Source organism: Rhinoraja longicauda, chromosome 24 (assembly GCF_053455715.1).
Source record: "Rhinoraja longicauda isolate Sanriku21f chromosome 24, sRhiLon1.1, whole genome shotgun sequence".
NCBI lineage: Eukaryota > Metazoa > Chordata > Chondrichthyes > Rajiformes > Arhynchobatidae > Rhinoraja > Rhinoraja longicauda.
In genome coordinates, this window is record NC_135976.1 from 32,783,984 (window position 1) to 32,806,927 (window position 22,944).

At 39.9% G+C, this 22,944-nt stretch overlaps 1 protein-coding gene across 4 annotated transcripts in view; it reads right to left on the bottom strand.

The window, feature by feature from the left end:
- LOC144605592 (AMP deaminase 2-like) overlaps positions 1-22,944 on the bottom strand; it is a 127,063-nt gene that overhangs the window by 35,986 nt on the left and 68,133 nt on the right. For all 4 annotated transcript variants that reach the window (XM_078421025.1, XM_078421024.1, XM_078421026.1 and 1 more), the window contains exons 2-10: positions 22,096-22,226; positions 19,864-19,994; positions 18,470-18,538; positions 11,268-11,379; positions 10,522-10,708; positions 9,733-9,874; positions 8,693-8,782; positions 8,012-8,141; positions 6,129-6,323 (exon numbers count right to left, since the gene is read on the bottom strand). In XM_078421025.1, the coding sequence (XP_078277151.1) occupies positions 6,129-6,323; positions 8,012-8,141; positions 8,693-8,782; positions 9,733-9,874; positions 10,522-10,708; positions 11,268-11,379; positions 18,470-18,538; positions 19,864-19,994; positions 22,096-22,226 (1,187 nt within the window). The remainder of the gene's footprint in view (positions 1-6,128; positions 6,324-8,011; positions 8,142-8,692; positions 8,783-9,732; positions 9,875-10,521; positions 10,709-11,267; positions 11,380-18,469; positions 18,539-19,863; positions 19,995-22,095; positions 22,227-22,944) is intronic.

Consider the following 22,944-nt stretch of genomic DNA (forward strand, 5'->3'; position numbering starts at 1 on the left):
ATCCTCATCCTGCCAGAATTTAAAGAAAAGCATGACATTTATAATCTAGAAGGGGAATTAACTTTATGCTATTCATACATAAAGATCAGAATTAAAGCCTTAGTGGGTAAAAAAGACACAGTGCAAAGAGACACAGACAAGAAAATTTAAGGACCACGAAAGAAAGCTAATTTCAACTGGGACTGCTGCTCGTGAGATCTGAAAATCGGAGAAAGCTCTGACAACGGCTGATCAGCACAGCCCTTTAGCAAAACATGCATGGAATCATACAGCACAGAAACAGGCCCTTCAGCCCAACTTGACCATGCCAGCCCCTTCTAAGGTAGTTCCATCTGCCAGTGTTTGCTCCATACCCCTCTAAACCTTTCCTATCCATGTACCTGTCCAAGTGTCTTTTAAACACTGTCACCCATGATAACCACGGTGCCTTTGCTACATGCATCCTAATGTCCTGCTTGATGCTATCCCCAACCTCCCTACTGCTGTTTGGTGGTCTGTACACCACTCCAACAAGCGTTTTCTGCCCTTGGCTATTTCGCAGTTCTACCCATACCGATTCTACAGCATCCATGCTTATGTCTCTACTTGCTATTGCATTACTATCCCCTTCAACCAGCAATGCCACCCCACCTCCTCTTCCTTTCAGTCTATCCTTCCTGAATATCGAATACCCCTGCATGTTTAGCTCCCAGCCTTGGTCATCCTGGAGCTATGTCTCCGTAATTCCAACTATATCATATCCTTTAACTACTAACTGCGCATTCAATTCATCTACCTTATTTCAAATGCTCCTCGCATTAAGGCACAAAGCTTTCAGGTTAGTTTTTGTTATCTCCCTTCTAACGTTTGCTTCTGTCCTCCTTTTATGGCCCTCTGTCTCCTTGCCCTGTTAGTTTAAACGTGACTTTTCCTACACTCTCTTTCCTGTTAGCTGCACGGATACGCGTCCACGTTGTTGACTCCACCCCCCACTTTTTAATTTAAACCCACCTGTGTAGCGCTAGCAAACCTGCCTGCCAATTCCTAGCTTACCCACCCTCTCCTTGTAGCTGAGGCGCTGGACTCCTGGCAACATCCTCGAAAATCTTCTCTGCAGCCTAAAATCTTTCCAGCTTAATGCCTTGCTTCCTATAGCAGGGCGACCAAAACTGAACACAATAGTCCAAACGCAATCTCACCAACATTTTGTACAACTGTAACAGAATATCTCATCTATGATACTAATATCCTGAATGATGAAGGCCAAAGTACCAATTCCTTATTTACCACCTTATTTACTAGTGATCCCACTTTCAGGGAACTGTGCACCTGTATTCCTAGATCCCTGTGTCTTACAATACTGCCCAGGGCCCTCCCATTCACTGTGAAGGTCCTACTCTGGTTTGACTTCTCAAATGCCTCACACTTATTTGCATTGAACTCCATCAGCCATTCTTCAGCCTACTTGCCCAGTTGATCAAAATCCTGCTGTAATTTTTGATAACACACTTCACTGTCTTTGTTACCACAAACTTTGTCATCTCCAAACTTATTAATCATGCCATGCAAATTCTGATCTAAATCGTTAAAATGTATGAAGCAAAGACAGTTTCAAACTGGGACATACTTCCCAAGCTCAAAAACCATTACTTAAGAACTGGAGAAGTATTGGCTGAATAATAGTTCACGAAATGTCTCCCCCACAGAGGCATTGGATAAAGTTCAGAGCACAGAAAGGAGGAAGATCTGTAGATTGAGTCATCAAAAAGATGGCATTGAATTTAAAGAGGCATTGATTTGGTCAAGTCCTCAGAAAGACACCCAAAATAAGGAGCTGTATTGGGGTGCCGAATTATACTATTACTCAGTGTTTTTTTTTGTGACAGAACATAATGTTATGGTGTACATACACCTCAAAAAATGTTAATAACTAGATTGATGTACAGAAGCCAACAGTGCCATGTGAACTGTTATATGTGTAGCAACACGTTTTTATCTATGATAGAAACATTGCCATTACTTATACTTCATGCCTCAACAAGACCAGCAGCATAATCAAAGACAAGTCTCACCCCGGTCACTCCCTCTTCTCCCTTCAGGCATGAGGTGCAGAAGTGTGAAAATGCATACCTCCAGATTCAGAGACAGTTTCTTCCCAGCTGTTATCAGGTAACTGAACCATCCTACCAACAATTAGAGAGCGGTCCTGAGCTACTATGCACCTCATTGAAGACCCTCAGACTATCTTTAATCGGACTTTATTTCGCATTTAACGTTATTCTTTTTATCGTACACTGTGGACAGCTCAATTGTAAACACGTATGCAATTTCTGTTGATAGGTTAGCACGCACTCAACAAAAAGCTTTTCACTGTGGCAATAAACTAAACCAACTACCTGCTAGCTTCCAGTGACTCTTGCCTATTTCTACAGATACACCAGAAAAAGCATCCTATCCAGATGCATCACCGCTTGATTTGGCAACTGCTCTGAACCAGACGGCATGAAAATGCAGAGACTTGTGAACGCAGCCCAGTCTATCACACAAACCAGTCTCCCCACATCAACTTATCTACATTTTCTGCTGCTTCAGGAAAGCCGCCAAGGACCTCTCGCACCCCAGTCATTCTCTCTTCCCCGTTGGGAACGAAGATACAAAATCTTGAAAACGTGAGCCACCAGATTCAAGAACTGCTTCTTCAATGCTGGTAACAGAGTCCTGAACAGATCTCTCATATGCCAAGGATGAATTCCCCATATTCCAATCTACTTCGTTGTTGCCCTTGCAGTTTTCCTTAATCTGCATTTTCTCCGTGTCTGTAACAGTATCTTCTGCACTCTGATTATTTTCTTTTTTTCCCACTATCTAATGTACTCATCTATGGTACGATTTTCCTGGATAACACACAGAACAATTATTTTCATTGTACACATGACAATAATGTAAACCAATACATTACCAGGCAGTAGGTGGACAGACTAGGGAACGCAGCCCAGTCTATCACACAAACCAGTCTCCCCACATCAACTTATCTACATTTTCTGCTGCTATAATCTGGTCGCCAAATTATAGGATGTCGACAAAATGGAGAGGGTACAGAGGAGATTTACTAGAATGTTGCCTGGGTTTCAGCACTTTGGCTACAGAGAGAGGTTGAACAGGTTGGGTCTTTATTCTTTGGAGCGTAGAAGGTTGAGGGGGGACTTGATAGAGGTTTTTAAAATTTTGAGAGGGACGGACAGAGTTGACGCGGGTAGGCTTTTCCCTTTGAGAGTGGGGAAGATTCCAACAAGGGGACATAGCTTCAGAATTGAGGGACAAAGGTTTAGGGGTAACATGAGGGGGAACTTCTTTACTCAGAGGGTGGTGGCTGTATGGAATGGGCTTCCGGTGGAAGTGGTGGAGGCTGGCTCGATTTTATTATTTAAGAGTAAATTGGATAGGTATATGGATAGGAGGGGATTAGAGGGTTATGGTCTGAGTGCAGGTAGATGAGACTAGGTCAGGGAGAATGGTCGGCGTGGACTGGTAGGGCCGGACAGGCCTGTTTCCATGCTGTAGTTGTTATATGTTATATGTTATAACCTGCATTCAAACTATATAGATAAGGCTAGGTTTTGGGAGCTGATTCAAAAGCTATAGCCAGGCTATTCAGAAGAAGGAAACCATCTCCACAAGCAGACCATGTTAGAGGTACGAAACACTCTTCCATAAATGGGAGTTCTTGGTTAACCTTAAATACGAGTTTTATTAACTAAAGGGACACCGGAATAAAGTTTAATATATACATTTGAACCACAGGGAAGCCACAATCCATTGAATGATGGAATTGGCTTATGGCATTATATGGCCTAATGGTCAAGAATGGCAAGTCTTTGGAATGGAGCATGTCTTGCATGCCATTAAGGGTATAGGTCAGCTTTGGGCAAATGGGAAGTGGAGGGGTGGTAGAGGTATGGAGAAAAGTGGGCTGCGGGCAGCACGTTTCTAGTCTTCAGGAACTTTGTGTGGAATGGGCTCGATGAACTAGCAATTTTAGATCACATTTAAACGCTCTACATTTTTTTAATGTTACCAAAGGTGGTATGTCATCTACTGACCAGACAGGTTAAGGAAAGCCAATTTCCTCCCATGAAGGACAATGGTGAAAGATTGTTTTTTTACAATAATCAGACTGCTTTAATATCTTCATTACCAATGAATTTATTTTTTAAATTCCAAATTATTAATTGAACATAAATTCTATGAAGGCCATTTGAATTCTGGTCTCCGGGTGATTAGTCAAGGCATCTGAATTACTAACCTGGTCATTTACACACTACACCACCATTGTCACCTGTGTACCACAGTCTATGCATACACCATCTGTCTGCAGTTATCACATCTTGAAGTCGACAGAAAAACATGACAGAAGTTTTAATCTAAAAAGTTGTTTTGTCTGCAATTTTTTTTTCAGAGTACAGTATAATCCAAAAAAAAGATGACCTTGTTCTTTCCATTACTGATACAATATTGAAAAGAATACATCAACTAAATTGCTTTGTACGAGGTAAAACAAAAGAAGTACTTTCAGGTCTTAATACATGTTTTGCTCAATTGGAATATTATTGATCAGATCAATGAATGTTCAGGTAAAACAAGTTTAGCTCAAGTGTAAATAGGTAATGAACAAAAAGAGTAGCAGAAAAAAAAAATAGGATTGTCAGTTTAACTGATACTTTTGTTCAACAAATACAAGTTTGCTGAAAATGGCGATACAGCTAGACAGAGTGGTGAAGGGGGTTGTGATTAAGTTAGAGAGAAAAGGTTCATATGAAAGTTACCAGGACTGAAGGATTGAGTTATAAGATTTGTTGGGCTCGGACTGTTCCCTGGAGCAAAGGATGCTGAGGGGTGATCTTATAGGGTTTTGTACAATTGTGAGGGGCAAAAATAGCATAGCCTCCTTTAAAAGGGATATGGAAGGTAGGTTTTGGATGGTGGTTATATGGACTGAGCTGCCAGAGGAAGTGACAGAGGCAGATGCAATTACAACATTCAAAAGACAGTTGGATAGGTACATGGAATGGAAAGGTGCAAAGGAAAATGGGCCAAATGTAGGCCAATCTGATTAGCATAGTTAATCATCTTTGATCTTGGCTGGCATGAATTCAAGATATCTTTGGGATGAAAGGCCATTTTCCATGTCCTGTGACTCTCCATGAGTAATTGCCGTATGAAAGTTACTCCTTTGTTCCACATTAGGATAAATGCAAATGTTTATTTCACAAAGTTGTTATTCTTCGATCCTTTGCTTTTAGGATTCGATTCCATTCTATTGTTTAAAATACTAATTACAAATTTCTCCAACAAAAATGCCATCTCTTCATCCTTTATTATAATGGGGAAAAAAACCCAAGAGGAGAAAGGTGAGCTACACTCAACAACCTGTTGAGAAAGAAAAGATATTGGTTCTACCAGTCGTAACACAGAGATACAGCATGGAAACAGGACTTAGGTTCACTGTGTTCACGCTGACCACACGCTGATCACACCATTTCTATGTTATTCCACTTCCAAATCCACAGCGACAATTTACAGAGGCCAATTAACCTACAAACCCACATGTATTTGGGATGCAAAAGAAAACCAGAGCAGCCAGAGGAATCCCAGGAAGTCACAAAGAGAATGTACAAACTCCACACAGACAGCACCCGAGGTCAGGATCGAACTGGGTCTCTGGCGCTGTAAGGCAGCAGCTCCACGATTACACCACCCTTTAAAATCTTCTCATTGTTCTATCCTTTCCTTCCACTTTCTCTGCACCTTAAAGATTGTATATTTCTATCATTTACTGGTTCTGGTCCTAAGTAATCGACCAAACCTTTTGGTCTTTATTCACAAAATGCTGGAGTAACTCAGCAGGTCAGGCAGCCTCTCAGGAGAGAAGGAATGGGTGACGTTTTGGGTCGAGACCTTCTCTGTTTCACTCTCCAGAAGTGACGCCAGATTGGATGAGCACGTCCTCATTTTTCATTTCAATTGCAGTGAAAGTGACTGATATGACAGTACTAGCTGAGAAATGGTGTTAAAGCACATTTGAGAAATGCTGTGGCCAATTGTAATGAATACAGCTTTTGTGCCAGCTGCAAGCTACACTCTATGCATACCGCATGCATATCTAGCGTGTCCACACTGAGATCATACGCTGTGAGGTTCATGCTCTTAAAGACATCCTTCAGAGTCTGCCCTTTTCCATTTTCCATGTGAATAATCTCATCAGGGTTCTTCTTCATTGAACGCTTGATAAAACGGAGTAAGTGTTTCTGGTTCATGCAAGATGATGCATGAATGTGTGTATCAACCTGTCGGTTAAGGTAAAAGATTAAAAATAAATTAGAGAAATCCTCAATAAATCATAAAATCGACAGAAGATTTTAAACAGTCAACAGGAGTCTGGTCTACATCAACTTTAACTACCTAAATACCCATTATTGAAAACTTTTATTGCATGGAAAATATTGCAATATGACTGAGAAATGAATGTTACAATTTGCTTTTACAGTAGATCAGGGAAAATAGATCACAATCAAATACTGATATACAATATTTTATAATCAAAATGAATTTAACAGTAAATTAGTTAGTACAATACAAACTAACTCCTTTGTTCCACACTAGGATAAATGCAAATGTTTCCTTCACTAAGTTGCTATTTTTTATTCCCTTTCTTCGATTCCATTCTATTGTTAAAAATAATGATTACAAACTTGCTCTAAACAAAAATGCCATATCCTCATCCTTTACTATAATGGGAATAAAAACCATGATGACAAAGGGCATATCAGTGATCAAGTGAGGCTGCAATTGCATAGTGCCATGTGGACAATGGCTGACCTTAGCCTCCCCCAACCCCTGATATTACCTTTGTTCTATCGATCCTCCCTTCACCCCATCTTATCCAAAACATAAAACATTTCTTTCTTCAACTCTTTTATTTGAAATATTAACTGTTTCCCTTCCCAAGATATTGCCAAACATACTTAGTGTTCCAAATAGCTAGTGTTTGTGTAAAATTTAGTGTGTTAGTGTAACATTTTTATCTGCATTTTTTGATTTCCATTAATTAATACGCATTCTTTCCCATAAACCATACTTTTGCACAAAAAACGACATATTCAAAAGTTTGAATTGAGCAATTTAAATTATAGTGGAAATCCAGGATAGATATGTAATGCTTAGAACATTTGAACAAAGCAGATTTGAATTAAGAGGTAGCTAAATGTTGCTGAAGTAATTTATAATGAGACAAGTTATTTCTACTGTACATATACTGAAATATTTCTAATAATGGCCCATTTACACAATCTGTACTGTGGTTAATTAGATCCTGGCACCTCCTTTAAAACATCCTCAAGATGTCCTTACATGCAACAATATTATATAATAAATTATTTATAACTATGACTGCTCTGCAAAAAATAACCTTATAATTAGCAAGGTGTACACCATCCTTCCAGTATGCTTAGTGTTAGTATTAGAGATATAGTGTGGAAACAGCCTTTTTGGCCGATCGAGTCCACATCAACCAGCGATCACTCATACACTAGTTCTATTCTGCGCACTAGGGACAATTTACAAAAGTCAATTAACCTGCAATGTCTTTGGAATGTCGAAGGAGACCAGAGCACCCGGAGAAAAGCCACACAGTCGCAGGAAGAACATACAGACTCCACACAGAGAGTACCCGTAGTCGGGATCGAACCCGGGTCTCTTGCATTGTAAGGCGCTGCACTTACTGCGCTGCACTGAGGCAAATACTATGAACCAGACAAAGAACTGCAGAAGGTTCAATGTCACTTCTAGTTCAATGTTACTTTCTCCAAAGATCTACTGTTCCACATTAAATACAGTGTTGACAAGATGCATCATCGGAGCTACATTTCTGCAGTGATAATTATAATTACTTGGGATGGAGTTTAAAATAGAATGATTGAGACAGTGAAGAAAGTAGAAGGATGAGTGAGTGAAAATTAAGTTTTCATATCCCTACTTTGCGAATATTGTAAAAGTCTCGATGTGGTACTTTCTTCTGTGCAGCCAGCTCCTTCATTTCATTCAACAAGACATGCATCTGGAACTTAGAGCTCAGATACTGCAGGCGTCGATAGCAGAAGGATTTCCTGTTGAGAAGAAAGGAAAGTAGTTTGGCAAGCTGCACAACCACCCACATATTCTGAAAGAATAAGCCGAGTATTAAAGTAATGTATTTGAAATAATGGTGCTCCACTGATAATCTTTTACTTTGAAAGTTGGCTAGTGTGCATTAAGGACAGGATTCAACTTCACTGTAGGAAAACAGCAATTACCAATTTCTTTTTGGCAATGCAAGAGAAAACTACAAAACCTTTAAATGCACGTCACGAATTTATTATTTTTCTAATCTATTGATTTTTTTTCTTCCTGCGGCTATGTGGAAAAATCAGGGGACTGGAACAAAGTGGTTAGCTCTACAAAAGCGCTGGCAAAATGAGATAAAAGGCATTCATCCATTGTTGTCATTTTATTGTTGTATCTGTATTTACACAACTGTTAGATATCAATTTAACTGTCAGTTCCTTCTGCTTTGCACTACACACAATGTTGATAGCAGGCAAAAACTAGATTTGTGTTGCCAATAGGAAAATAAATAGAATGGCATAAATTTGTTTTAAGTCATTACTATTGCACTTACACTGGTCCATTGATTATTAATGCCATTAAAACATTCATGTCAGCAGTAAACTCCTGAAGATTTGGACAAGGCAGATCCACTTCTGTAGACCTAAACAAACCAGATTAAAATTCAGATTCAAAGTACATTTTTATGTGCAGTTTTTTTAAAGATAATATTTTCTGAGGATCGAGTTTAAATTACACTGTCACAGAGAATAGAGGACAAAAGGGATTCAAAAAACATTTGGAAAGATATGGATAGAAAGGTGTAGGAAGGAAATACAGATGCTGGATTACACCAAAGATAGACACAAAATACTGGAGTAACTTAGCGGGACAGGCGGTATCTCTGGATACAAGGAATGGGCGACATTTCGGGTCGTGGCCCTTCTTCAGACTGAGAGTCAGGGGAGAGGGAAATGAGATATATGGAAGGGCAAGGTATGAAAACAAGAGATCTCCCCTGACTCTCAGTCAGGGGAAGAAGTGCCCCAACCCAAAACGTCACCCATTCCTTCTATCTAGAGATGCTGCCTGTCCTGCTGAGTTACTCCAGCATTTTGTGTCTATCTTATAGATAGAAAGGGTTCAGAGAGATTATGCGCCAAACGGGACTAGCCCAGAATGCAAATTTGGTCGGTATAGACAAGGTGGACGGAAGGGATTGTTCAGCTCAATGACTCTGTAAAGCCCTCAGATCTCTTATAGATACCAACAAAGATGGAAACGAAGAGGATGCAGATGCTGGAATCTGGATTAAAAATAAATAAACTGCAGGAGGAACTCAGCATTGGTTGGGGGAAAGGAATTGTCGATTATGAGGGACGAGACCCTGCATCATGACTTGGCAAGGGAAATAAATGCTGGCCTTGCCAGTGATATCCATATTCTGAAAAATAACAGGAAAAAAAAAAGGTATATTGGTTCCTGGATACAGCAAAATTGGGCAAACAGATCAAAGAGCCAGCTGAAAATTACCTCGGGCATTTCAGTGTCAGAATGAAAATACATTGAGTTACTCCACACTAGTTTAAAAATAATTTCAGAAGTTGTGATTACTTGTCCATTAAATTTGATTTAGAATATACATGTGTGACTCCATCGATCATTTTGCAGCCAAACCCAATATCCTCAGGCATTATATTTGGGTCACAATTTTTGTATGGGTGTTCTTCAGCAAATGGTGAATGGAAAGACGAGTCTGCAAGACAATGGCGTAGAAAGATAAATTCTCGGTTTTTATTTGGTACAATGTTACCCTATACATTATTAAGGATAATATCACGCCATATCAACCATACATGATTAGAGTTTAGGAATACAGCTTGGAAACAGGCCCTTCGGCCCATTGAGTCCACACCGACCATCGATCACCTGTTCACAATAGTTCCACATTATCCCACTTTTCCATCCATTCCCTACACACCAAGGGCAAATTACAGAGGACAATTAAGCTACAAACCCACACATAATTGAGATATGAAGAAAATAAATGGAGCACCCAGATGTTACAGGGAGGTAAACTCAGATTTAAAATGCTTCTCTGGAATTTTTATTCCTATTGGACCATCCACCTCTCCAAGCATCTTCTGCCGTGTGGAAACAGATCGCAGTCACATTTCCAATTTGCGAATTGTTCGTGTTATGAGCAGTTCTCAGGAATGGAACCCTACCGTAACCGAGGGAAGACCTGTATGTTCTGGCTCCTCTCACATTTGCAAACTTGATCTTCCTGTTCAATAATACACAAACTACTTTGAACTGACAATTGACAGCAATACAATCAGGCCACCTAATTTTCCAAAGGGAAGTGCACATGGTTAATAATTTTGGTTTGCCTGGCCTCACCTGGTGAAATGGGTGTATCTGGCATTTCATCAAATATATTGACATGACACTGCCCGTCTCCCAGCTGCTCTAGAAACCTTTTTGTTGTCTTAAAAAAGCTCTGCAAGGATAAAGCCATGTACTTTTCTCGAATAAAAAGACTTTTGACAACGCACTTAGCAGCATCTAGAAGATCAGTGAAGGGAACCTGTGGCAAAGAACAAAACATTTAGAGACCATACTTTCTCACTTGTGGGTGATGATCCCATTAGAATTTACTAGATTAATGGCTTGTCGTCTCCCAGTGAAACAAAACAACAAAATATGAAATGCTTAAAAGCTGCAAATTAATCATTTGTAGACTCCAAGTGAAACAAAATATGATATGCTTAAAAGTTGCATATTAATGGTTTGTAGATCCCAACGAAAATAAAAACAAAATATCGTGAAACATTTAAAAGCTTCTAATGACTCAAAATAAGCTTCTCTGGCCTTACAAAGCTCTAAAAAGTTACTAAAAAGCATCACAGTACTAAATCCAAGAATCGACAAGATCTTTCCCAGTAATCAAGATGATTTTGCTTTCGATGCAACTGGGAATATTATGACTAAGCAAGGCGATGCATGATGTTGCATGATCAAGCATCATATTTCATAAAAAGCTCGATGATTAATTTCCAAAATAAACCCTTCGCTTTACAGAATGGAAGATCACTGCAGTTAATCCTACCCAGTATTAGAAATATGCAAACAAAATTCCGCCATACCCCACACTTATCTTCTCCTGATATGCTAACCCGCTGAAATTCCTGGACAAGATCATGTTCTTGCTCTTCTGGATACTTCTCTGCTGCAGTATCAATTTGATCTCTGTAGTATCTGAGAAAAAGGTCCAGAGGACAGGTCACAACACATGCCACATTACATTACGTGTCTAGCCGAGTTTACTGCATGGTACATCTTCAAGTATTTTCATTTGCTAAAATAATTCAGTGCTAGAAGACACAAGAGTTATTCGAATACATTCCATGGTGGTAATTCACAAATCACTTAAATTTTAAACTGTGTTGCTTGGGAAGTATTGTGTGGGGATTGTGTGGGGATAGTAAGGAGTAAGACCTGTGTGATCTCCCGGACAAATTTCGATCGCCTAGCTTGGGGTCGGAGAGGAATTTCCCGGATTTTTTTTTCCCAAATTGGCCTGGGTTTTTAATCCGGTTTTTCGCCTCTCCCAGGAGATCACTCAGTTCTTTGGGGTGGGCGGTTGGAGCGGTTGGAGCAGCGGCCGGGCGGTAGGTTTAGTAACCGAGCACGGGGCTTTGTTTGGGGAGTATGAATGCCAGAGCAGTTTTTTGTTCTGGGTGTCGGATGTGGGGAATCTGGGAGTCTGATAGTCTTCCAGACATCCACATCTGCGCCAGGTGTGACGAGATGGGGCTCCTAAGGGACCGTATTAGGAACCTGGAGCGGCAGATTGATGACCTCCGTCTGATCAGGGAGAGTGAGGAGGTTATAGATAGGAGTTACAGAGAGGTGGTCACTCCTAGACCACGGGAGGTAGACAAGTGGGTCACTGTTAGGGGGAGCAAGGAGCAGAGGCAGGGACTAGGGAGTACCCCGGTGGCTGTACCCCTTGGAAATAAGTACTCCTGTTTAAGTACTGTTGGGGGGGACAGCCTACCTGGGGGCAGCGACGGTGCCCGGGCCTCTGGCAAGGAGTCCGGCCCTGTTGCTCAGAAGGGTAGGGAAAGGAAGAGGAGAGCGATAGTAATAGGGGACTCTATTGTGAGGGGGTCAGATAGGCGTTTCTGTGGACGCAGTCGGGAGACCTGGATGGTGGTTTGCCTCCCTGGTGCCGGTGTCCGGGATGTGTCTGAGCGTGTCCAGGATATCCTGAAAGGGGAGGGAGAGGAGCCAGAGGTCGTGGTACATATAGGTACCAACAATATAGGTAGGATAAGGGAAGAGGTCCTGAAAGGAGAATTTAGGGGGCTAGGAAGAGAGTTAAAAAAAAGGACTTCCAAAGCAATAATCTCAGGCTTACTGCCTGTGCCACGCGATAGTGAGAATAGGAATGGAGTGAGGTGGAGGATAAATACGTGGCTGAGGAACTGGTGCAGGGAGCAGGGTTTCAAGTTTCTGGATCATTGGGACCTCTTCTGGGGGAAGTATGACCTGTACAAAAAGGACGGGTTGCATCTGAACCTGAGGGGAACCAATATCCTGGCGGGGAGATTTGCTAAAATAATTGCGGAGACTTTAAACTAGTACGGTTGGGGGGAGGGACTCAAACACAGATAGCTAACAGGCAGTGTGTGAGGCAGGAGGCAGAAAAGGGAAACACTCAGACCCAATATGTAGGAGAGAAAGAAGGGAAAAGAAATAAACTGAGAATAAGAAATGATGGGTCCCTTAAATGTGTATATTTTAATGCTAGGAGCATTGTAAGAAAGGTGGATGAGCTTAGAACCTGGATTGACATCTGGAAGTATGATGTTGTGGCGATCAGTGAAACATGGTTGCAGGAGGGTTGCGATTGGCAATTAAATATTCCAGGATTTCATTGTTTCAGATGTGATAGAATCGGAGGGGCAAGAGGTGGGGGTGTTGCATTGCTTGTCAGGGAGGATATCACAGCAGTGCTTTGGCAGGACAGACTAGAAGGCTCGATTAGGGAGGCTGTTTGGGTGGAACTCAGAAATGAGAAAGGTTTAGCAACACTTATAGGGGTGTATTATAGACCGCCAAATAGGGAACGAGAATTGGAAGAGCAAATATGTAAGGAGATGGCAGATATTAGTAGTAAGCACAGAGTAGTGATTGTGGGTGATTTCAATTTTCCGTATATAGACTGGGAATCACATTCTGTTAAAGGGCTGGATGGTTTGGAGTTTGTAAAATGTGTGCAGGATAGTTTTTTGCAGCAATACGTAGAGGTGCCTACCAGAGAAGGGGCAGTGTTGGACCTCCTGTTAGGAAATGAGATGGGTCAGGTGACGGAGGTATGTGTTGAGGAGCACTTTGGGTCTAGTGATCACAATGCCATTAGTTTCAATATCATTATGGAGAAGGTCAAATCTGGACCAAGGGTTGAGATTTTGGATTGGAGAAAGGCTAATTTTGAGGAGATGAGAAAGGATTTAAAAGGAGTGAAATGGAAATTTTTGTTTTATGAAAAGGATATAATAGAGAAATGGAGGATATTTAAAGGTGAAATTTTGAGAGTACAGAGTCTTTATGTCCCTGTTCGGTGGAAAGGAAAGAATAATAATTTGAAAGAGCCGTGGTTTTCCAGGGAAATTGGACACTTGGTTTGGAAAAAGAGGGAGATATACAATAAATATAAGCGGCAGGGAGTAAATGAGGTTCTTGAGGAATATAAAGAATGTAAAAGAAATCTTAAGAAGGAAATTAGAAAAGCGAAAAAAAGATATGAGGCTGCTTTGGCAAGTAATGTAAAAGTAAACCCCAAGGGGTTCTACAGATATGTCAATAGCAAAAGGATAGTGAGGGATAAAATTGGTCCATTAGAGAGTCAGAGTGGACAGCTATGTGCTGAGCCGGAAGAAATGGGGGAGATATTAAACAATTTCTTTTCTTCGGTATTTACCGAGGAGAAGAATATTGAATTATGTGAGGTAAGCGAAACAAGTAGAGTAGTGATGGAAATTAGGAGGATTAAAGAAGAGGAGGTACGGACACTTTTGAAAAATATAAAAGTGGATAAGTCTCCAGGTCCTGATAGGATATTCCCTAGGACATTGAGGGAAGTTAGTGCAGAAATAGCAGGGGCTATGACGGAAATATTTCAAACGTCATTAGAAACGGGGATGGTGCCGGAAGATTGGCGCATTGCGCATGTTGTGCCTTTGTTTAAAAAAGGTTCTAAAAGTAAACCTAGCAATTATAGACCTATTAGTTTGACGTCTGTGGTGGGAAAATTAATGGAAAAGATACTTAGGGACAATATATATAATTATTTGGATAATCAAGGCCTGATTAGAAACAGTCAACATGGATTTGTGCCTGGAAGGTTATGTTTGACTAATCTTCTTGAATTTTTTGAAGAGGTTACCAGGGAAATTGATAAGGGCAAGGCTGTGGATGTTGTCTATATGGACTTCAGTAAGGCATTTGACAAGGTTCCACATGGAAGGTTGATTAAGAAGGTTAAATCGTTGGGTATTAATAGTGAGGTTGCAAGATGGATTCAACAATGGCTGAATGGGAGATACCAGAGGGTAACGGTTGACAATTGTATGTCAGGTTGGAGGCCAGTGTCTAGTGGAGTACCCCAAGGATCTGTGTTGGGTCCACTGTTGTTTGTCATTTACATTAATGATCTGGATGATGGTGTGGCAAATTGGATTAGTAAATATGCAGATGATACTAAGATAGGTGGTGTAGTTGATAGTGAGGTAGATTTTCAAAGTCTACAGAGAGACTTGGGCCTTTTGGAAGGGTGGGCTGAAAGATGGCAGATGGAGTTTAATGCTGATAAGTGTGAGGTGCTGCATTTTGGTAGGACAAATCAAAATAGGACGTACAGGGTAAATGGTAGGGAATTGAGGAATGCAGTGGAACAGAGGGATCTGGGAATAACTGTGCATTGTTCCCTGAAGGTGGAATCTCATGTGGATAGGGTGGTGAAGAGGGCGTTTGGTATGCTTGCCTTTATAAATCAGAGCATCGAGTATAGAAGTTGGGATGTAATGTTAAAATTGTACAGGGCATTGGTGAGGCCGAATCTGGAGTATGGTGTGCAGTTCTGGTCGCCAAATCATAGGAAGGATGTCGACAAAATGGAGAGGGTACAGAGGAGATTTACTAGAATGTTGCCTGGGTTTCAGCACTTAGGCTACAGAGAGAGGTTGAACAGGTTGGGTCTTTATTCTTTGGAGCGTAGAAGGTTGAGGGGGGACTTGATAGAGGTTTTTAAAATTTTGAGAGGGACGGACAAAGTTGACGTGGGTAGGCTTTTCCCTTTGAGAGTGGGGAAGATTCCAACAAGGGGACATAGCTTCAGAATTGAGGGACAAAGGTTTAGGGGTAACATGAGGGGGAACTTCTTTACTCAGAGGGTGGTGGCTGTATGGAATGGGCTTCCGGTGGAAGTGGTGGAGGCTGGCTCGATTTTATTATTTAAGAGTAAATTGGATAGGTATATGGATAGAAGGGGATTAGAGGGTTATGGTCTGAGTGCAGGTAGATGAGACTAGGTCAGGGAGAATGGTCGGCGTGGACTGGTAGGGCCGGACAGGCCTGTTTCCATGCTGTAGTTGTTATATGGTTATATGGTTAATTAGTTACAAACTTCAAAACTCAGAAAATTGAAATAAATCTAAAAAGGTTTGATAGACACCCTCCAACGTTAACTTGCTCTTAAAGCAGTGCAAATCGGCAATCTATCCTCAATGCATCCATTTTAGCTAAATGTCAAGCAAAAGAAATGTCACAAATTGATTTAATCAGTTTAGTATTCCCAAGGGCATTGTAAATGGTTATTTTCCAAACAGCCTCTGCAAGTTAGGACTGTTTTAGAATACCTGATTGTAGCTTTCTCACGAAAGCACCAGAAATGCAGATATCCCAAATAACAAGTGTGCAGAGAATCACACAGAAACACATTTTTAAAAGTAGAATTTAATCCAAATGGCCTGCATTAATATTTGACATTGCACACAAGCATCCTCCTATTCAAAACAACCCTCTCCATTGTACACTTAAACCCATAAAGCAGTCATACTTGTGCACATAACAAGTTCCCATGAAATGCATCAACAAAAGATGATGCTTCAACCTTTCAGGTTTGCAATGAGCTTTTACCACTCTACACAAAAAAAATCCTTGCTTCATTTTTCCCCATCTCTCGTTATGCTCCCTTGTAGAAAATGGCTGCCTCACCAAGCCAGAAAAGAATAGACCACTGTGTTGGATTTGCCTTGGGTCGTGTACATTGCAATAAAATGTTCGGGTTTAGGTGAGATTAGGATGTGCCAGATTGGCCAAGTAGCATAACCAGGTCACGCTGATTTTCACAATTTGCATGTTGTCCTATGTTTTTGATCAATAGTTGTGTGGCATTACATCCTCATTTCAAAAAAAAAATTGGAACCAGTTTATCATTAAACGTGTTCTGAGCTACAGTAAAAACCTTGTCTGCATGCCATCCTGCAGATTACACTATTCATTATATATCAAGGTAGGTAAAAAAAAAAGGAACAAAACAGAAACAATACAAGGTTACAGCTACATAGAAAGTGTAGGTAGAAAAAAGAAATGGTTTCAGAAGAAGTAAAGATAGATTGACTAAGGTATGATGTTGACTTTGCTGGCTGCTTTTCAGAGGCTGCAGTAAATGTAAACAGGATCAATCGAGGGGAGTATAAGAAAATAACTGCAGATGCTGGTACAAATCGATTTATTCACAAAATGTTGGAGTAACTCTGCAGGTCAGGCAGCATCTCGGGAGAGATGCTGCCTGACCTGCTGAGTTACTCCAACATTTTGTGAATAAATCAATCGAGGGGAGATTGGGTTGTGTGAATGCTGCATTTATATCTCAGCAATTTTGTGTTGTCCTGTGCAGAGCAATTGCCATATCAAACTGTGAAGCATCTGGATAGGATGCTTTACATGGTGCAGCTGAATAAATTGGTAAGAGATACTGGAAACATGCCAAATTTCATTCGCTTCTGAGGAGAGACTTCTTTGGTGTTGGTGTACTTTCTTGGCCATAGTGTGAATATGGTTGGGCCATAACAAATTGTTGATGATATTAACAGCTACAAATCCAGTTCTATTAATAAGTTCTTGACCATCTCTACCTCAGCACCAATGATACACAGAGGAGCGTATACTCCACCCTACTTTCTTATGCTGGTGAACAGCTCCTTTGTATTGTTGGCATTGGGGGAGAGGTTGTCTTGCCACCATGCTGCTAAGTTCTCCATCTCCTTCCTGGATTCCATCTAATCATTCTTTAAGATCTGGCCCACTATGGTAATGTCATCTGCAAACTAGTAAATTGAGTTGTAGGAGAATTGTGGACGGATAGTCCTTGAATGTGGACTTGGACAACTGAGTCTAGAACCAGAAGACAGTCTCAGAAAAAAAAGATCGTACCTTTAGAATGGAGATTCGGAGGAATTTCTTCAGCCAGAGGGTGGTGAATCTGTGGAATTAATTGCTACGGATGGCTGTAGAGGTCAAGTCATTTGGTGTTTTTAAAGGAGAGATTGACAGGTTGTTGATTTGTAAGGGTATCAAAGGTTTTGGGGGAAAAGGCAGGAGAATGGGGTTGAGAGGGAAAAATAAATCAGTCATGATCATATGGTGGAGCAGACTTGATGTGCCAAATGTCCTAATTCTGTCCCATGACATAATTTTATGAACCAAATTGAGTTCTGGAGATTATGGAAGTCTCAGACACTATCAATAATTATACAACAACAGAGTTGATCTCACTGTTTCATTACTTTTACAATGAGTGCAAACAAATACGTATCTAAGATTCCGTATATTGTGAGACATCAACTAAAGAGCATAAAAACCTATCCTTTTTTGTCCAACCAAATGTTTTAATGTATTGAAAGATGATATCAAAGTTCAAATCCAGTATTCAAAGTCATGCATACCACAATTACTCTTTCTTTTGGACTGTATAAGGCATAGGGGGGAAAATGGACAGAAATGTATTATTAAAAAACCGTCATCTTTAAAAACACCATTATTTTAGTTTTAGCTGAGGCTATTAAACAGTGTTTCTGCAACTGTAGACCTTAATTAAATGAAAAAGTTCGATGGTCAAAGAACACTGGATCCTTATGTAAATCAAAAGACCATTTATCGAAACCTGAAAACGTTAAAAAAAGAAACAGAAAGCAGAGAACATTCATGAGAGTTCAGAAGCTACACGACTGGTACCATGTGGAAGAGGCACTCCTTCGGGGAGCACAGGAAGACTCACTGTAGATCTGCAGCGCTGTCAATTTTCATGAAGTCCTGTTTGGCTCTGAGTAAAATTTCTGGTTCTAGTCTGGGGATGGCAGGCAGAAGCAAGGCAAAGATGCAAGGAGAGAAAGGGGAAATGGAAGAGAGAAAACAAGTCTGTTAATACAGATATGAGCAAACATAATTCTAACTGCAGTTCACAAGTTGTGGCAACTCACAAATTATTTTAACAATTTAATGCAATTTTGAATAATTTTCCTGCTTCAAACTTCTTAGCTAATAATCAGACTCCCAGATACATTCTAATTTATACATTGCATTGTGTTCAAATCATATCTTATATACGCTTAGATAGGCACAAAAAGCTGAAGTAACTCTGCGGGACAGGAAGCATCGCTGGAGAGAAGGAATGAATGGGTGACGTTTTGGGTTGTGACCCTTCTTCAGATTGGTTGTTTGCACGGTTCCCAATACAAATTAAACTGGTTAATTACACTGGGAAGTCTTTAATCCGTGACCAAAATACCCATAACCTTGTTCAGATTATCAGCATCTCAACAATATCAATCCTGAACTTTGACAGCCATTTAAAATAAACAACCAAAATAATCAAAAGCACATTTCAAAGCATTAGTGGGATCTTTGGGTCCACTTGCCATAGATTAACATTTATTGTGAGAGAACTGGGAGCTGACAACGGGAATGCACAGCAACCAAAATGGAAGCAAAGAACTCAACTGGGGTAAAACTGAGCAAATCTTAGTTTCTAAAACAGGAATTTGCATAACTTTCATTCAAATGCACAAGCACTGTCAAACATGAAGACAGTCTACAATATGCATTCCTTGTTCATAATTAACTCCAACTGAGGCATTTACGAACTAATTCAAACTACTGATAATGAAATAGCACCAAAGTTAAGACACTACAGTCATGATTCAAAATTCCATGAAATCTGAGTCACGATCAGGGTCTATAGGTTCTTCAGTATATTTTTAATGAGATAAAAATTCTGTTAATCAATCTTCAATGACTTAATTCTTTTATTTCAAGAGAATGTAACATTTCAAAATGAAATGAATATTATCTACAATAATGGGAAAAAAAAGGCAAGAAGAAAATATAAAGGTAGGCTACAGCAATTAACTTCAGATTACTGGTAAAATGTGTGATCAGACCATCTCACTGGATAATGAAATCTTTCAAATATTATTTAGCTTCTATTCAAAATAAACTGAACTACTGCAGTATAACCAAAGATGGACAAAGTGAAACATTCATTTACTTTGCCCTACTGGTTTCTGAACTATTGCACAACCTCAAGATAACTAAATTCCAACTACAGTGCTCTCCACCATGTTATCTTGCAGAGCAAACTAATTTAAAAAGTACTATCAAACTTCAAAGTACCTCACATCCTGGCTGATCTGACGTTCTAATCGTTGTCGCCTCTCCTCCAGTTGCTCGATGGGACTCTCCTCAGGAAATTCATAGGGGGCAGTCCTCATGTCACTTTCCGTCAGGGATCGAGTGAACAGCTCCTGATGTATAAATAAGGAATAAAACAAAGGGTGAAATAAACTCTCATGTTACACGTGATGTACCAAGATAACAACAATTCGTGTTGTGCAAAGATAACTCATTTAAAAATAGTAGATACAAATCCAATAATAATCAAAGTAAGAAAAAGACTAGAGTTCCCAAAGTTCTGGCTTTGCCAGAAACTCTACTTAGCAAATCTATCAAAAGGAAATTATTTTTGCCATATCATCTAGAAAATCTTTGTTAAATTGATATATTTAAAGACAAGTTAGACCAGTTTTGAGACAATCAGAACAAAAGATGGACAGATTAAATAAAGATGATTAAGTAAGTATGATTAGGTTTTATGATGGTCTACTCAGAACAGTGGAAAGAATAATGAAGCTGAGAAATTCATTGATCTGAAAATCAAATGCTGTCTTTCACATTCACCACTAAACCTTCATTCTAACCAAGCATTCATTAATCTTTGATCATATGGCAACATAAAGCATCCGTATCATTCAATATATTAGTAAATATCAAAAATGATATATGTACATTGGTGGTACTGAAAGAGAGATGGTTGAAAGGTTCAAGTTCTTAGGAGTAAATATCACCAGCAACTCGTCCTGGATCAGCCATATCGATGCAATGGCCAAGAAAGCACACCAACGTCTCTACTTCCTTAGAAGGCTTAGGATGTTTGGCATGTCCCCAACAGCTCACACCAACACCAACAGATGCGTCATCGAAAGCATTTTATCGGGATGCATCAAAGTATGAATTAGGAACAGCGCCATCTAAGACCGCAAGAAATTGCAGAGAATTGTGGACGCAGACCAGACCATCACGCAAACCAACCTATCTTCCATTGATTCCATCTATACTTCACGTATCCTCAGCAAGGTCACCAGCATGCTCAAGGGCAAGTCTGGACACTCCCTTTTCTCCCCTCCCATCAGGCAAGAGGTATAAAAGTGTGAAAAAGCATACCTCCATGTTCAGGGGCTGTGGAGGCCAATTCACTGGATGTTTTCAAGAGGGAGTTAGATTTGGTTCCTAGGGCTAAAGGAATCAAGGGATATGGGGAGAAAGCAGGAACAGGATACTGATTTTAGATGATCAGCCATGATCATATTGAATGGCGGTGCTGGCTCAAAGGGCCGAATGGCCTACTCCTGCACATATTTTTCTATGTTTCTTCCCAGCTGTTATCAGGCAACTGAATCATCCTATCACCAATCCTATTTACCTTGCACTAAACATTATTCCTTTTAACCTGCATCTATACACAGTGAACGACTGGATTTTAATCACTTATAGTCTTTCCGCTGACTGGATAGCATGCAACAAAAGCTTTTCACTGCACCTCAGTTAACATGGCAAGAAACAAAACTAAAACTAAACACTTTCTTCTTCCCTTAAAAAGAGGAGAGTGGCAGGGCCATGGTGAAATATGAACATGCAAATCAGAATTTTAAGGGACCAAATGCCAATGTTCGTCAACGTGGATGGAATACGATACAGGCAGCATGAGCTGGCTGGATGAGCTGAAGATGACGACCTTTTGTGCACGAGGATATGTAATTGGAACTTCAGACCAGGATCAAATCGAATGCAAAAGGTTGCAAACAGTCCACTTCAGCCAAGATTATGCCACCGATAAGGATATGGAATTTTCATTGAGGTCCAAAGATGTTTCCCAATGCCTACCTTGAGAACCTAGAAATGTACCAAAATGGAATCCCAGAGTTTAGTTTGGTGCTCGGTCATAATACAACTGCAAACAAATTTGAAATGCATGGATTTAATTAGGTTGGGGATGTAAGAAAAAGCCAAGTGTACGCAAAACAGGATATCGAAAAGAACTAAAATTAGCTAGAAAAAATAATTCTGCAAATAGAATGAGAATGGAAAAAGCTAGCGTAGACTAAGAAACATCTCTGAAAATTCAAAGCAAATCATTAATGCACCACCCTTTCAGAAAAGAAATTAAGTGCTTACTGTTCATGGAACAAAAAGTACCAAAGAGCTTCTAAAAGCTTTAAAAATCAAAATGATTTTTTTGGGGTGAAAAGAAAGCCTCAAACTGTAGCTGCTGAATGAGAAATTACGCACCTCTGCAATCTCCTTAAACTTTCCATCCATTGATGTAGGGAGATTGATAGGAAAAGTTTTCAAAGAGAGTGGAGTGCCAGGTAATGACTGAGAGCAATGAATTTGCTTCAGAGTCCCGTTCTTGTGTAAATCTGTGAAAGCAAATAAAGATATTTTGATCAAAAGGTTCACAGCAATGAATCATCACCACAAAAAATAATAAAAATGGCATAATTAAAATATGAATGATAAACAATAACAGAGCTTGTCATTTATTCCTCACAACCTAATTATCTAACCATTTCCTTTGCAAGAGTTAAAAGAAAATTAAACGTTTCATCAAAGATCTCCAATAATCAGTATTATTACAGTATTACCGAGCAGTTATTATATGCAGGTTCCTTCAAACCAAGTAGTTTTAAAAGTTCAAGGGCAAAAATAAATTCATATATTATTCTGTCAATCCTAATAAAATACAAAGAGAAGGTTTGTAAGCAAACATCAATCGAATAACTGATGGAAGTAAATGTACAAGATGAAAATGGCCTCTAAATTGTTTTCAATAAGCCTATAAATGAAAAGGAAATTTTATCTTAACTTGGACTCCTTTGTTCTTATTCAATGCTCAAGTATGCCATTGGGCATCTGAGGGGTCCCACGATAATCTTGATATCAGAGAAGGAGATGAGGCAGCAACCAGCAAGCACAGACTATTTGCAATTGGCAACAAATTCCAGTCCAATAAACATCCCATTTTGAATCATTAGAGGGGAGTGGGATGAGAATTTCCTGTTGGGATAACTAGGTATGAGCACTGGTTTTAGCATGGGCAACCGGTTATCATCAAACTTGGGAGCACAACTTCCAGAA